The sequence below is a fragment of the Enhydra lutris genome, unplaced genomic scaffold (assembly GCF_002288905.1).
Source record: "Enhydra lutris kenyoni isolate GAN:26980312 unplaced genomic scaffold, ASM228890v2 scaffoldscaffold52, whole genome shotgun sequence".
In the NCBI taxonomy this organism is placed as follows: domain Eukaryota; kingdom Metazoa; phylum Chordata; class Mammalia; order Carnivora; family Mustelidae; genus Enhydra; species Enhydra lutris.
This window is the reverse complement of record NW_019154136.1, coordinates 7,161,953-7,177,844: the sequence shown is the minus strand read 5'-3', so window position 1 is coordinate 7,177,844 and position 15,892 is coordinate 7,161,953. Positions and strand designations below refer to the sequence as shown.

At 55.3% G+C, this 15,892-nt stretch overlaps 1 protein-coding gene across 2 annotated transcripts in view; it reads left to right on the top strand.

Annotated features, from left to right (window-relative positions):
- The window catches only part of LOC111157188 (shroom family member 2), a 133,545-nt gene that overhangs the window by 111,605 nt on the left and 6,048 nt on the right, over nucleotides 1-15,892 (top strand). For both annotated transcript variants that reach the window (XM_022518476.1, XM_022518477.1), the window contains 3 exons: nucleotides 2,310-2,945; nucleotides 8,210-8,734; nucleotides 9,907-10,078. In XM_022518476.1, the coding sequence (XP_022374184.1) occupies nucleotides 2,310-2,945; nucleotides 8,210-8,734; nucleotides 9,907-10,078 (1,333 nt within the window). The remainder of the gene's footprint in view (nucleotides 1-2,309; nucleotides 2,946-8,209; nucleotides 8,735-9,906; nucleotides 10,079-15,892) is intronic.

Here is a 15,892-nt window from a genome sequence, read left to right as displayed (position 1 = left end):
GTCTCCGGTGCGAGGAGCCCGCCGGGCCTCCCCCGTCCTGGACCCGCGGGAGCAGCGTTCCCATTCGTAACGTGTCATTAGCATGTCCTATATGACAGTGAGCAACCGACGCTGCATGTTAATTCCTGGGACGCCAGAATGCAGCGGCCTTTTCAGTGTGCCTTTGTACGGCTTGAGGCACTGCTCTGGGAATACCCAGGAGCAAAAGGCTTCGATGCTTTTGCTGACAGATCCTTCAGACATCCTTATTTTCTTTATCTGTGGCTCTTACTATCACCATTGACTTTATACTTGAAGTGAGAGCCCAGCAAAGGATGCCCCACCGGGGAGGCAGGAGGGAGCCCGTGAGACCTTGTGCCTGACAGAAGCCCGGACGCAGCCCTTGGGCACGCTCTGTGCAGCCGATCTTTCGCTCTGAGTCCTTGCTTCCACATCTGCGAGTTCTCTTGTGTTTCTGCGACCCCTATAGAGAATCCACGCTACAGATAACATATATCGATAACATGTTAAATGTGAATCCACATGCCCGAAAGCACTTAGATTTAAGCAATACATTGTAGCTAAATTGTGTGTGTCTGTGAGCACCAGGTGCTTTCCTGCAGGTCTGTGGATGCTGTATTTCAAGCATGTTAGTAGGAGAGGAAAAAAGATGCAAATGTGGCTCAGCTCTCTGAAACGAAATATTGGGGAGGCACTTGTGAATTGTCGTGAACTAAACGTTTTATGGTCTTCAGAGGCACAGTGGCTGAATGACAGGGAGACATAGGCATTCTGTGCCCGCAGCGGGTGAGACCCCCTCGCACACACCTGAGCCATGAGTTGTGCTTCTCGCACTGCGTTCTCAGTTCCACGGGGTTTAAAGTGTGATTCTGCAGCCGAACAGCTGCTCGGCTCTGTTCTGCAAACATCCGTTGCTGTGTTCAAGCTATTTTGAAAACTTCTAGTTTCTTTTAGTGTGTACCTGATCGTGTATTTTTTTTTTCCTGAAATCGCTAACTTCGGGAACTGGGTTAATATTTTCAGCTCTTGTGCTTGGCTGTTTTGCCACCGTGTGTCTTCTGAGCTGAGGCGGTGTGTTAGCGTCTTGCCCACACACATCAGTGCTGCCCTGTCTCTCTCTGGGCCCTGCTGGGACTTGAGTTCCTATGCCCTCTTCCAGATACGGAGAGCCTCTAGCTTCTAGGTGGGGCAGGGTCTGGCTGTGTCCCCCGCAGCACAGGGCTGGGGGGCTGGCCTCAGCTGGCGGACCGTGGGAAACGGGAGGGAATTGGACATGGTGTGGGTTTCCACTTCTCCCGAGGACATGGTCAGAGGGACATGCACAGGACACTGGACTTGCAGGACAGCAGCCGGGGGTGGGGATGGTTGGGACGTCTGTAACACGGAGGCCAGGCATCCTGTCCCAGGGGACCGGCTCACTCCTGGGTCCCAAGGCAGGCACTGGAATGAGGCTCCTGCCCAGCATGTCAGGGGAAAGCCCTATCTGACTGTTACCTAGGAGGTTCCATCTCTCCTGGGCACTGGTGCTCTGTCTCCTGGTTCTCCCGTTGCAGCTCTTCTTAAAGTTTCCTTTAACAGCACAGTTGTCTCCTCAGTGCAAAACTGCTCTTCCCTGAACTGGAGGTCCCATCAGAGGCTCACTTTGTGACTCCAGTAGAAAGAAACCATGTGTTGGCAAAGGTGCGCCCCTGCTTTGTTTCAGGCTTGGTCGTTGTTAGCCCATGAGAGTTGGCTACAGCACAGATGCGCGCCAGGGAAGCCTGCGGTGGGAGTGTTGGGGGGGGGGGGTCTTTCCGTGCGGGGGTGTGTGTGTGCACATACTAAACACACACATATGTGCCCAGAAAGTGAAGATAGAACTGGAAACAGGTCACAGGATGCAAACATCAGTGAGCTGCTTGCAGTGCCCAAAAGTCTGTGTTTTTCTCCTTTTTAGTAACACACGACTGATTTTAAAGGGGTTCTTTTTAAAGGTTATTAATAAATGGATTTGTGGCTCATGTTTGAAAGTTCTAGCCCTTTGTATGTGGCAATTTCCCAGAGTAAGCCACATAAAAATAACGTTGTGACACAAAATAAGGATTTCTGAATATAGCCGTAGGAGAATTTTCATCAACGTAGTTTTTTTAAATGTTTGTGTAAATTTTTTTGCCCCAGAATGCAACTTGTGTGTGAACATGTGTGGGAAAACGTACACAGATTTAATTCCTTCAGACAGTTTAAGATTATGCAGATCTGGGTTTTAGTCCCATATGGAGAGAAGATGTTACTTATAATCATTTGCTCATTTTTATACTTTCTCCCTCTAGACAAGCAGATGCCCACTGTCCAGAGGTCGGTCCGGCAGCACAGCAGGACCCTCCGGAGCCGTCCCAGGAGGCCCGCTGCCGAGCGGGGACCCTACCTCGAGATTACAGATACCCAGAGGAAACACTCGGCCCAGGACCACACGTGCCGGACACCCCTTCGGCCCTGCACACTTGGGGGCAGGACCCAAGGCCCGTGAACACTGCAGCGCTCCCCAAGAAGCCAGCCCCACAGAGGCCGCCACCACCCAAACGTGAACCCAAGCAACTCAAGGGGCTGGCCGGTGGCCCGCCTGGGGCCGCTCACCTAGGTGCCCCCAGCCGGCCCCTCGCCCCGCCGTCCCCGGAGGCCCTGGAGGCGTGTGTGGACCGTCTGTCCCTGTCCCACAGCCCCTGTCCCTTGGTGGAGAAGCTGAGCAGTGTGCAGCCGGAAGACGGCGTGAGGGCGGCCGGCGAGCACAGCGGGCGGCATGTAGACGAGCACGCAGCCTGTCCGAAGCGCGAGGCCCCGCTCCCTTCCAGGTTCCGGCCCCTGCCGACGTCCGCCATGGAGACTTCTCGCTCCCCTTCTCCTCAGTTCGCGCCCCAGAAGCTGACCGACAAACCACCCCTGCTGATCCAGGACGAGAATTGCGCAAGGTACTGTTCTGGGACGGTGGGCCTGTGCTCTTCCCTTTCCTGGGCTCCCGCAGGAGGCTGCCGGCGCATCTCCCCCGGGTGCTGGACGCCGGGGGCCCTGCTTTGGCTCTGCATGGGGGATTTTCAGTTGCTCCTGGGGACTGACGCCATGGGGAGAAGGCACAGCTGCACTGGTCAGTTGAATCTTGAACTTGGTTGGGGGGACTGTCCTGTTCTGCAGGAGCGAGGGGGATGTAGCGGAGGTGGGGCACCGTCTCCTGCCCCTTTCACCCAAGGCGGGTGTGCATGTGCGCATCAGGCCTGTGTTTTCCCTAGGCACCTGTTTGTAATCCGAATCCAGTTTAAACTAAGCAGGAGACCTTCAGGAGAAATTGGTGTTTTTCATAATGTCCAGGGTTTCCATGCTGTTTTTCCTTTTTCTTTTAAGATTCTCTTTATTTGGAGAGAGCAGGCACAGGGTAGGGAGGGGCAAAGAGAGAGGCAGGGAGAGAGAGGCTAGAGCAGAGTCTGTGCTGATTGTGGAGCCCGACGTGGGGCTTGATCCCAAAACCCTGACATAGTGACCCGAGCCACAACCTCAGAGTCAGCTGCTTAACTGAATGCACCACAGAGGCGTCCCTCCACACTGATTTTTCCTGTATCTTACGTGAAGAGCCCACCTGCTGTACACCTGTCGTTACAGCAGAGGAAGTGTTTGTCACGGTGCACGGAGCTGTGGTGAGAATTTCAGACGTGGGGTTGTCCACCGTGCCCACTGAGACGTCAGCGGATGTCAGGCCGGGGACTCACAAGTCCAGAGCATGGACTGTTTCCTTTCTCCCTCCTCTCTGAGGGCCTGTGAAGAACTGAGAACTGGCAGAAGTGGAGAATTTTCCTCTTGTTCTCTAGAGCAGTGGCCCTCAACCTGGGGGAAGGCCAGTTTGTCCCCAGGACAAACAGCTCGACACATCGAGCTGTGTCGGGAGAGGTTTTGGGTGTCACTGCTGAAGAGGGAGTGTTGCTCCTGGCATCTCATGGGCAGACGTGGGGGGTACTTCTCCACGTCCCCAGGTCCGCCCCACAGCCAGGAGAGCTCGCAGTGTCCCCAACCGTCTCGCACTGTCGCCAGCAGTCCCCTGTGGCCGTGCGCATGTCCGTTAGTGAGAAATAAATTCCACATGTCAGTTGGAGGCCTGTACGGCTGGTGGCACAGAATGCATTTGTTTCCACCGTTCCCAGAAAGGTCTGGGGGACCTTCCTGCTCTGAAGTCTCAAGCTCGCTCTTTCTTTCTTTTTCTTTCTTCCCTTTTTTCTATAACTTCAAAACCTCTCTGCAGAGAGCACATTCCTGGTATCATCCTATGTCTCCAAGTGTGGCAGTGTTCCCACAGCTGCCTCTGGGGGCCACAGCTGTGCTGTGCGTCCTTCACAAGGTGGATATCACAGAAGTAGCCTTGCAGCGGCAGGTGACACAGTATGTTGTGAAAGGAAGGAAAGGCAGTGCGGTGCTCTGTGGTGGGGCCTGTGTGTGCTGCTGCTGTAAGCCGGCCTGCCTCGGCCCCCATCAGCCCCCCTCTCTGCAGGGCTAGTGGGAGCAGCACAGGCTTCTCCCACAGACACAGCCGCAGCTCCACGGTGCTCCTGACCTGTGTTCGCTCTGGAAGGAGGCAGTAGCTTTCATTTTTTTCTTCCCTGAAGCAAGTGTTGATTTTCTCATTGCATCTTCCCTGTGAGCTTAAGAAGAATTTCAGTAAGCAGTGACGGTATCATTGAAGATCCTGGTCAAGGGGAAAAGGGGTCTTTGGGGACCCACATTACTGAGTTTTCCATCTACTGTCTCATTGGGGCCAGAAAAGGTTGTCTTGGGCCCACGTCTCTTGTTGTACCAGTGCTCATAGAGAGCTGAACTCTGGTCGCCGTCAGGACCCATGCACCCAAATACGTCCTCTCTGTCTCGGGAAGCGCGGTGAAGCAGGGGTGCCCGTGCGGCTTCTAGAAGTTGCTATCAAGGGAGTAGCTCGTAGGATCCTGAATTACGTTCCCCACAGTGTGTGCTGTGGGTCAGTCCTGGTATGAACATGTGCAATCCCAGGGACCAAGGAGACAAAGGAGAAGCCAGAGCCCAGGGTCGGTGTCCACAGTCCGCTACTGGCGGCGGGTCCGCAAGGAAAGCATGCCGCGGCGGCGGGGCTGCCCACGCTGCCTGTTGCCGGAGCTCGGCCCAGGGCCGCTGTCCTTACCCGGCCCTCCGTAAACTCGGGGTTCCAGAGCTTGAGCCACTCCCCTCCGCTCCCTCTGTGTCTGGTGTCTCCCTTCTTCCAGTATTCCCCGGTCCCGCATGTGCGTGTGTGTGCCGGCCGCTCGCAGGGGTGCAGGGCAGGGTGCAGCGTCGCTGCCCCAGGGGTTTCAGAACGGGCGCTCGTGCTCCCCCCGACAATGCATCAACTCCTGTCCTCAAGCTAGGTAGCTGACTTTCAAATCTTTAGAAGTTCTCGGCAGGTTTTTTGTTTTTAACTACAAAGTGGAGATGCTGGCCAGCAGCCTCTTGGGTCGCGGCCAGTAACAGACACGTGGTCCCTCCTAGAAGCATTCTCAGGGGAGTTTCCGGAGAGCCTGTTTCCATTTGGGCGCGTACGACCATGGAGTGCCGGGAGGCCTCCTTCGTGGCCACGCGCACAGCATCATTGCACCCTGAGCCTCTGTGTGAGGGTCTCCCGAGTGGGTCCTGTAGCTCATCCCAGCCAGAGCGGCGTGCAGCTGACGGGCTCCCGTGGGCCGCGGGCGTGAGCAGAGCCGCGTGGGGCACTTGCTGTGGAGCCGGGCTCCCGTGGGTAGCCGGCGCTTTGAGAGGGGCCCCGGGACATAGAGCTGGAGAGCAGCTCAACGTACCACACCTCCTCCATCTCTCTGCTCTTGCCTTTTGATTAGGAATTGATGAGATCTGGTTGTGTTAAGGTCTCATCTGCTGTGTTTTGTCCTGACTTTGGAGTAAGAGTTCATCAGGCTTGTTAAATGTGGAGGGCTGGACAGTTTTCATGAGGAGAGACCACGTATGGCTAGAAAACACCAGGAAGAGATGCTTTGCTGGGAAGTAATAGGTCAACGTGCAAAGGACGTGTTCTCATTGTGTTCTTTTTTCCTGTCTTCCTGCCCTGGAAATCCAGTTTCTCTACAAGCCGGGGAGATATTAATAGAGGCCAACTTAGCAGTCAGTAGGAGGGCAGCGCCTGGCTGGTTAAGTCGAGAGAGCATGGGACTCTTGATCTCAGGGTCATGAGTTCAAGCCCCACCTGGGACGTAGAACTGACTTTAAAAAAATTTTTTTTTCAGTAATAGGTGGTGTAGGTTTCTAAGTATGGAATGAAAGGAATGAAGAAGGGAAGAGGGGTTCTTGTCTCTCTGTCTTTGCCTGGATAAGATGCCAGAAGCTTCCTTCTGCAGTTCAGCACATTTAAATGGTATTTTCCAGAGCCACTCTTTTAAAATTTATTCACAAAGAGGGCATTGGGGATGACTGTACACGGATACCTAGGTAAAACATCTAAGAATTTCTACTTAGAGAAGAGAAGAGAATACAAAATTATTTTAGCTCATACACTGCAGTAAACAGGGAAAAAAAAATACTACGTTCCCAGCCACTAGTCAGAAGGTGAAAAAAAGGACTGACTTTAGAGCACTGGAATGATCCTTGTGCTACACAAAATTCAGTCCATCAGGGTCACATTGTAGAAGTGATCTTGGCCCACTAAGTTAGATACGAGTGTGGAACTTTGGGTTTGTGATTGTGACTTGTGTTTTCCTTCCATTGTGGGAACCAGCAGGTGGCTCTCTTTCTCCAATACGTCCTTTAAAAACAGTTGAAACAGGTTTGTCCCTGTGGCCCTGGTCCACAGGGTCCCTGGGTATGGTCCAGCAAGGTGTAGCTGAGGGTACCACGTGGCATTCGGGGAGCCCTGCATGAAGGCCCGTCGCACTGACCCATTCCATGTTCTCTGCCTTCAGCGTGGGGGCCCCCACAGCTCCTTTTGCTGCAAAACCTTTTTTATTAATCTTTTTCTTTTTTTTTTCTTTTTTAGAGATTTTTATTTATTCATTTGACAGAGATCACAAGTAGGCAGAGAGGCAGGCAGAGAGAGAGAGGAGGAAACAGGCTCCCCGCAGAGCAGAGAGCCTGATGCGGGGCTCGATCCCAGGACCCTGAAATCATGACTTGAGCCGAAGGCAGAGGCTTTAACCCACTGAGCCACCCAGGCGCCCCATTTTTTTTTAATAGAGCATGTACGGGCAGAGGAGGGAGAGGGAGAGAAAAATCTTAAGCAGGCCCCACACCCAGTGCAGAACTCCATGCAGGGCTCGGTCTCGCAACCCTGACATCCTGCCCTGAGCTGAATCAAGAGTCAGACGCTTAACCAACTGAGCCACCCAGGTGCCCCCGCCTTTTTGTTTTATTTTTTTTATTTTTTTTGCACCCCCCTTTTTTAAAGTAAGCTGCACACCCAATAGGGAGCCCAGAGTGGGACTTGAACTCACAACCCTGAGATCAAGACCTGCACGGAGACCAAGGGTCAGATGCTCAACTGAGTCCCCCAGGCGCCACCTCCTGCTTTTTTTTTTTTTTTTTTTTTTTTCTCTCAAGGAAAAGTGTGTCCCCAGTGAATCACTTAAAATAATGCCAAAGTCATGTGCCCTGCATTTGCAGCCAGGAGCTCGTGTGTCTGTTTGAGAAGCCGTGTGAGGGGTGGCTTGCAGCGCTGAGCAGTGGGAGGCCGGTGGGGGGCAGCAGTGCAAGCGCACGGCCCGGGGGGAAGGCTCACGCTGGGGCCGGCGGTGGCGGGCGCTCAGTGTCCGCTCCACATGTAGCCGCCCCGTCGGGAAGTCTGCCCGCGGGCCTCGCTTGGAGGCTGCCAGGGAAGGCTGCTTGTCGCGGGCTTCCCCACCCATGGAAGATGCACCTGCGCGGGGCTAGTGGACGGCGATGACCGGCCGCGAAAAGAGGTCCACCCCCCACCTCAGTGAGTCCGCCCCAGGCTCCAGCGCCAGGCGTCTGGAGGTGTGTGTGTGATTGGAAAGTGGAAGGTGCCCAGATGATTGGGGTCAGGAAACGGGACCTCCGCAGCCTCCACTCCCAGTCCTGGGTTGGGGGATCACAGAGGCTCCCGTCCCCACGGTGGCCGCACGTCCCGCAGCCGTCCGGGCAGGCGAGGGGCCCGCCGGTGTCGGGCCCGCGTAGCCGTCCGTGCGGGGGCTCACCTGGTGTCATCAGCTCGCGGCTCTTTTCTTTCCAGGATCGAGCGGGTGGCGGACGGCAGCGGCACAGTGAAGAGGGTGCCCGTCAAGATCGTGCACTCGGAGAGCCGGCCCGAGAAGGAGAGCCGCCAGGGCCTGGCCCGCGCCACCGAGCTGCCCGCGCTGCCCAGCGGGCTGGAGAAGGACCAGATCAAGACCCTCCGCACGTCCGAGCAGTCCTACTCGCGCTTCTGCCTCTACAGCCGGGAGGACGCCGAGCCCGAGCCCCCGCGCCCCAGCGCCCCCACGCCCGGCGCCAAGGACGGCGGGGCCTCTCCCTCCGGCCTCAGCTACGTGAGGGCCAAAGAGAGGACGGCTGAGGACCTGAAGTCGGAGGAGCTGGCCCGGGAGATCGTGGGGAAGGACCGGTCCCTGGCCGAGATCCTGGACCCCGGTGTGAAGATGAGGACCACCATGGACCTCATGGAGGGCATCTTCCCCAAAGACGAGCACCTGCTGGAGGAAGCCCAGCAGCGCCGCAAGCTGCTGCCCAAAGTCCCGTCTCCGAGAGGCGCGGACGAGAAGTGAGTGCGGCTGCGGCGGGGCCGCGGCGGGCCTCTTACCTCCCAGCTTCCGCCGTCTTTGCGGCTCCGGGCTGCAGGGGGCCGGGGCTGCCCCGTGCGTCTGTTCTCGCGGTGGCCTTCCAGGGGCACATTTTCGGAAGCACCGCCCCGTGCTGCAGCCCACGTTGGCTGTTGGGTGACCCTCCCCAAAGAACCCCGGAGGCCCGTCCCTGGGGATACCAGCTGGGGGGCCGGCAAAGCCGTGACACTACCACAGCTCCCGTGCATTCCTGGCTTCAGGCCTGCGGGCTTCGGGGTGTTGTCTGCAGGCTCCTCTCTGAGAGGACAGCGCCTCTCAGCTGAGACGCTGTCTTCCTCCAGGGGACAGTTGGCAATGTCCACAACATGTTTAGTTGTCACACCTGGGAGGTCCTGTCGGCATCCTGTGGGTGGAGACCGGGGAAGCTGTCCCCACCCTGCCCTGCCCAGGGCTCCCCCATAGCAGAGAAGGCTCCACATGTCCGTCCTGAAGGCTCCGGACGTCTGCGGTGACGGAGGAGGCTTTGTGCTCCTGATTACGGAGCGTGGCAAGCGGGTGCGTTGCCATGGCATTGGGACACTGTCCTTTGCAGCCGGCCTCATTTGCAGGCCGCCTGCATGGGCGTGTGCGGTCGCACCTGTCCTGCTGGTGTCCGCTGTCTCCATAAGCACCCTGCATGGACAGTAGCTGGGCGCTCCAGGGAAGCGCAGGACAGAAGGACAGAGCGGATGAGGTGGGCCCGAGCCGGGGGCTGGGACATGGCGGCAGACGGAGAGGCGCAGGTTGCGCTGGGGACCTCGGGGCCTTGGTTACAGTTAGCTGCACACACGTGCTCCCTGTAGAGCTCAGGCCCCCGGCCGGAACTCTCCCACTGCTCCCTTCCCTCCTGCGTGGAGATTTTTAGCCATCCCTGCTATTGGACTTTTCCCCTTTTTAAAAGAACGGCATTGTGTAGGCTTGGAGCAGCCCTCTGGCGACGTATCGTTTAGTTCTAACGTTGTCGCCTACTGCCGGCCCCCTTCAGCGATCTCGTGCCCCTGGCCGTGGTCCTCGTGTTGGCAGCCCATTTGCTTGTCACAGAGCAGACCGTGGGCTGGCCGGGGGCGTCTGGTGTGGAGTCACAGCTGACTGAAGTTCTGACCTTGTTCCCCAGGAGAGAGGAGCCAGGTGCGCCCGCAGCCATGTCCCTGGCCACCAACTCCACCTACTACAGCACGTCGGCCCCCAAGGCAGAGCTGCTGATAAAGATGAAGGACCTGCAGCAGCAGGAGGAGCCGGAAGACGACGCAGGGAGTGACGTGGACCACGACCTGGCCGTGAAGAAGGTAGGAGAGCCCTGCACCGCGTGTGCACGGCTGTGTGTGGTCCGTTTCTGTGCGGGACAGTGACATCTGGGGCAATAGTAGGAAGCCCTTCCTGGCTAGGTTGGTCTTGTCTAAAATTCCTCACAGTTTCTTTACCATTTTTTTTAAAGATTTTATTTATTTATTTAGAGCAGGAGAGAAGAGGGGTAGAGGGAGAAGCAGACTCCCCAATACGCAGGGAGCCAGATGCAGGATTTGGTCCTGGGACTCTGGGATCATGACCTGAGCCAAAGGCAGACGTATAACTCGCTGAGCCACCCAGGCGCCCCCTTCACCATCTTGCGTAGTAAGATGCAAAGTCATATTAAGTGGGTACCACTCTCCGTGAAAGTTAAGTGGATGCGGCTCTTCTCTCCCATTTAAAATCTAAAGACTTGGAGCTCCTGGGGAACTCATTCGGCTCAGCATCCACATGTGGCTCAGGTCATGATCCCAGGGTCCTGGGATCAAGTCCCTCGTCAGGCACATTAGTCAGTTGGGGGTCTGCCTCTCCCTCTGCTGCTCTCCCTCCTTGTGCATTCTGTCTCTTTCTCAAATAAATAAAATCTTTAAAAAATAATAAGTAAAAATAATATCTAGGGACTTCACTGTGTGAGCTGCTGTAAGTCACACGTACTGTTGGAATATCAAATTCTAGTGCCCTCGCCCGCAGATCATAATCCCAGCAGTAGGTGTCAAGTGCTTTGTCAAGCCAAAAAGCATCGCTTGTTAACTCAGAGAACCCCTCAGGCACTTGGGGATACAACCGTAGACGAAACAGAATAGAGTCCCGCCTTGCCTGATGGGGAGCTTACGATCAGCACAAAAACACGCGTGCGGTCCGGGCTCAGCACACTCTCGGCTGCGGACCACACACGGCCCGCCTCCTGCTTCGATAACCCGTTTCACGGAAACACGGCCACACCGATCTGTCGGGCTCTGCGCTCCGCTGGCCTCCACACCACCCGGAGCCGTAGACGTGAGTGGTTGCCCCGACCACGCGGCCTGTAGGGTCGGAGGTCTTCGCTGTTGGGCCCGTTACGGAAGGACTCTGCCGAGCCGTCGCGTAGTACGTTGGACAGTGAGAGAGTTCAGCAGGCTGGAGGGACGGAGCCAACAAAGGAATGCGGTTCCACAGGGGGCCCGAGGAGGTGAGGACTGGACCGTGACCCGGGTGGTGTGTGAGGGAAAGCCGTGTGGACTTCTGCGTGCCCCAGGGAGGGCGAGGGGCCTGCCAGTGCGGAGTCCTGAGTGGGAGCCTCATGTTGGAGAAGCAACAGGGGCCAGCGGCGGGCGCTGTGTGGACGGGGAATGGAGGATTGGAGATGACGTCGGGGTGAGGTCGGGGACGAGTGAGTGCCCATGAGGTCATGCTAGGGACAGAATTACTGCCATAAGGGTCACTGCCTGCAGCACTGTATTACCCTTAAATCTTCATGATGTGTCGGCATGCCAGACCGGTGCCATCCAGGGGATGACCTGGGTTTTTGCTAGGAAGGCCTCCGCATTAAGGGGGGAGGGAAGTGCCAAAGGTCTGCCTCGGAGGAGACCATGTACTGTTTATTCCCGGGGGCCGGAGCTTGTGTCAGTCATCGTAGGAAAAGAGAAGGGGGGGACCAGCATTCTCTGAATGTTTTCTCTACACTTACTGTTTTGGAAAAGAGCTTTCATTAAAAAATTCCCCCCCCCCTTTTTTTTTTAACAAAAGTCTTTGCAAAAGATTTTGCTGGAAGTCTGCTTGTATTGTTAGTGGTTTAAAAATACCATTGGTCAATATAATAGATATGTCGATATATCTATATCAATATAATAAAGATGTATCAATATATCTATATCGATATAATAGATATATAATTTCAGATATAATAGAAGAAATATCGTGGTCCATGTGCAAAAGAAAATTACTTTCAGTTGGGAAACGGTCACTTTTTGGTTCATCGAGTTGAGGGAAATGAAAAATAAGCATTCTGGTCCTGTGCCTTTTAGAGGCCCCGTATCAGGCTTAGGGTTGCATTTTCTATTGTTGTTTTTAAATAAAGAATCAAAAATGTTTTTCGTGCTCATAAAGCTAGAGAAAAATATACACTTTTTCCGATTCTGATTCAGTCCTGGCGCTGGATGTGGAGGACAGTGTGGTCCACGACATGCCCTGGGGTGCTGCACGGCATGCTGTGTCCTGCTCCCCTCGTCTCCGTGGTGCTTTCTCGTTTTCCTCTTGGGAGGCGCGAGACACTAGGGCACCGCCTTCCCATGGGTGGCTGCTTTGGGATTGAGGTACATCCCTGTGGGGCTCCTGGGTGACTCAGTCAGTTGAGCATCTGCCTTCCGCTCGGGTCATGATACCAGGGTCCTGAGATCGAACCCCGCATCAGGCGCCCTCCTAGCAGAGAGGCTGCTTCTCCCTCTGCTCCTCTGTCCTACTCGTGCTCTCGCTGGCTGTCTCTCTCAAAAGAATAAATAAAAAATAATTTTAAAAAAGAGAGAGAGAGGAATCCCTGTGAACTTGCCTCCTGACAGCCTGCCCCGCCCCACGCAGCCCACCCCACCCCGCCGTGATTGAACTCTGAAGTGGGTCGATCTGTTGGGTTCCGTGTGCACCTGTCAGGCAGTTCCACCCTGAACGACCGGTGCTAGAAATCACAGTTCTGTGCAGCGTTGTGGCTCAGGAATCCTGCTTTTCGGCTTGAGTCGAGAAGGCCAGCTGCTGCCCTGTCTTTGCAGCCTCCTCCCAGCATCCACACATACACCGTGTCCCCTGGTTTGGCCGCGTGGTTCTGCCCAGGGGAGAGGAGGAGGGGAGTGGTGTGCGCGCGTGCCTGATGGGCCATGACGGTAGAACAGCAAGACTCCGAGTCCCCCGTGTGCCAGACATCGCCGGAGGGACCTCGGCTGCCGTGATCACGGCATCACTGTGTGCTCCCAGAACCGAGTGGCAGAGCGGGGGACCCCGTGTTTAGGGGAAGACTGAGGACACAAGCAGGAGAGAACGGAAGACCCCACGCAGGCAGGCAGGGGAGAATTCCGGTGTCCAGCTGGAAGCATTATCCCGGCAAGGCTAATAAATACAGTTTTGTACCTGGGGCGGCTGAGGCTGACTGCTCCGAGGGTGCCCCGGTTGACTCGCAGGGTTCTTCAGGAGAACCACACAAACCACGGGTCAACGTCAAGACTCTCTGCGGGTTTTTCCCTGGACCCAAGAGGCGGGTGCGATGCCCAGAGAGAAAAGGCCTCATTTTTCCACGGAGTGGGACCAAAGTTAGGTGTCTGGGGCCATCCGTACAGAAGTAAGAGGCAGCGTTGCCCCTGCTATGAGCCCTGAGGACTGGCCTCTGCCATGTCGCTCTCCTCCCAGGCTCCCTGAGTGCCGAGGGCTGCAAACGTGAGCTGAGGGGCTGGTGTGAGGCCTGCCACACCCGGGCTGGTGCTGACTGAGTGGTTCCCGGGCTACCTGCGCCAGGCCTCGTCCAAGGTCTTTGAAAGTCGGTGTCTGTGCTTTTAGTGGCCCTTTAAGGAGGAAGGGGAGGGTGTTTCTAATAAAACCTTATGCAAGACATACAAAGGAATCAAAGGAATTTGGGCTCCTTCCAGAATGCCCAGTTTCACGTTAGCTCAGCTGGTACTGCAGGTTTAAAGGCACGTTCTCGTGCGTCGGCATGAAATCTGCGGTACGATAATTGCTGAAGAATAGTGACAGACACGCACGGTCCTCTGCATTTCCGGAGGCGTCCGTTCCGGTTCGCACTGGCCTCAGGCAAGAATTGGGAAAGTTTCCTTCCCCATAATCCCCGTAATTTATTCTGTGCTTTGCCCTCAAGTCATGGATATCTGCCAAAAAGCCATCTTAGTTGTGGGATTCCAGGTCCACGTAAAGCACGTCCCCAGAGAGCGAGGTGCGCGGAGACGCACGCCGGGGCACGCTCAGACGCCCACACTCGGAGCATCGACCACGTGTAGACACGTACGGTTTTAACTGCCCAAGGGACGAAAATGCCTTAGCATCGTGGGCAGCTCTGACGAAAGGCCGTGGCTTTCGGATCCGGGCGCTTATTTTTATCCGTGTGTGGACTTTTCCCACCGGAACAGTCATCGAGACGGGCGCTTTGGGCCTGCCTGTTGTGTGTTCAGCCGGGCGGCTTGTCACCGCGCACCCCGGGTGTCGCTGACACCTGCTGAATGTGGGACACCCCTGGGGGCTGCCGATGGCTGCGTCATGGGCAGGGAATTCACTCGGCCTTCACGTCGGCCCTCCAGGCCGGGGTGCCTGTTCCCGTGGAGCCGTGGACGTGGGGCTGGAGAGACTTGTCTCCTGCGTTCTGGATGCTCCTTCGGGGGTCGCGGTTGGCCCCAGGACGAGGGGTGGCGGCTCAGGTGACTTCCACAGGTCTGCTTTATACACATAGTGTCACTCGTGACAGCAGAGTGAGCTAAAAATCCTAAGTGGACTTGACTGTTCCGATGATACTGTCTTCACTTGGTTCATGCCCTTGACCGCTGCGTTGGTTCTCGGACTCTCTCGGGGTCAGCCAGCAGCGTGCTGGCGGCACGGTGGCTCTCGGAACTCACCAGTTCTGCTCTTGGTGGACCTGGTGGCAGAGAGATGCCCATGACCATCACAAAGTGGTTTTTCCCAGTCAGGGCTCCTGGAGAGCCATCCCTGGGATTCTCCCCAGGTAGGGCAGGAGGCGGATCACCTTTGCCGCTCACAGCAGACCATAGGGTGCATCACCTGGAGAGGGCAGCCCACGTAGATGTTTTTTTATGTTTGTCGTTTACAAAATAATCATGTAAAGGGATGTGGGAGAACAGCATGGGGTGTTGGTATTGAAAGGTCCGAGCTTCAGTTGGGCCACACGAAAAAGTTGTGGTGGCAATGGCCGCCCAAGCACATGGATGTACTTCGGGCCACAGAGTGGCACCCTTCAAAATGGGTAAAACGGCCAATTGTGTTACATGGATTTTGCCATATGAAAAAAAAATGAGTAATTTGCACTTTGGTCATATTCAACTCAGGTGTCTCTAAAGGACTTTGAATTTTATTGACAGCCCCTTATTTGTTTTAACTTTAAATTGCTCATTCTATGTAGAACATACTTTTTATTTTTTTTTTAAAGAATCTTTTTTTTTTTAAGATTTTTTATTTATTTCACACACACACAGAGATCACAAGTAGGCAGAGAGGCAGGCAGAGAGAGGGGGAAGTAGGCTCCCTGCTGAGCAGAGAGCCCGATGTGGGGCTTGATCCCAGGACCCTGAGATCATGACCTGAGTCAAAGGCAGAGGCTTTAATCCACTGAGCCACCCAGGCACCCCTAGAACATACTTTTTAATCATGCAATTTGGTACTGGACGTGAGACTCAGTAGCTTCTTCTGTACATGCGAGTCTTTAAATTGGAAAATTCCAGGGACGCCTGGGTGGGTCTGTCGGTGAAGCGTCTGCCTTCAGCTCAGGTCATGATCCCAGGGTCCTGGGATCGAGCCCTGCATCAGGCTCCCTGCTCCGTGAGGAATCTGCTTCTCTCCCTCTCTCTCTCTCTCTCAAAGAAAAGAAGTCTTTAAAAATAAATAAATGAATTGGAAAGTTCCAAAGTATGAAGCACCAAGTGTCACGTGGGCCCCGAGATTGCTGGCAGAGGTAAAGGGTGAAACGAGGGCACTGTGAGGAGCCCCAGGGGGCCGCCTGCAGTGTCTCCAAGGACACCCACAGGATAAGAGCAGGTAGTTCATTTCAGTTCTCGGTGAAATGCCAGGGATGTCACCAGGAGCTGTCACCTTTCTCCTGGCCTCATAAATCCTCT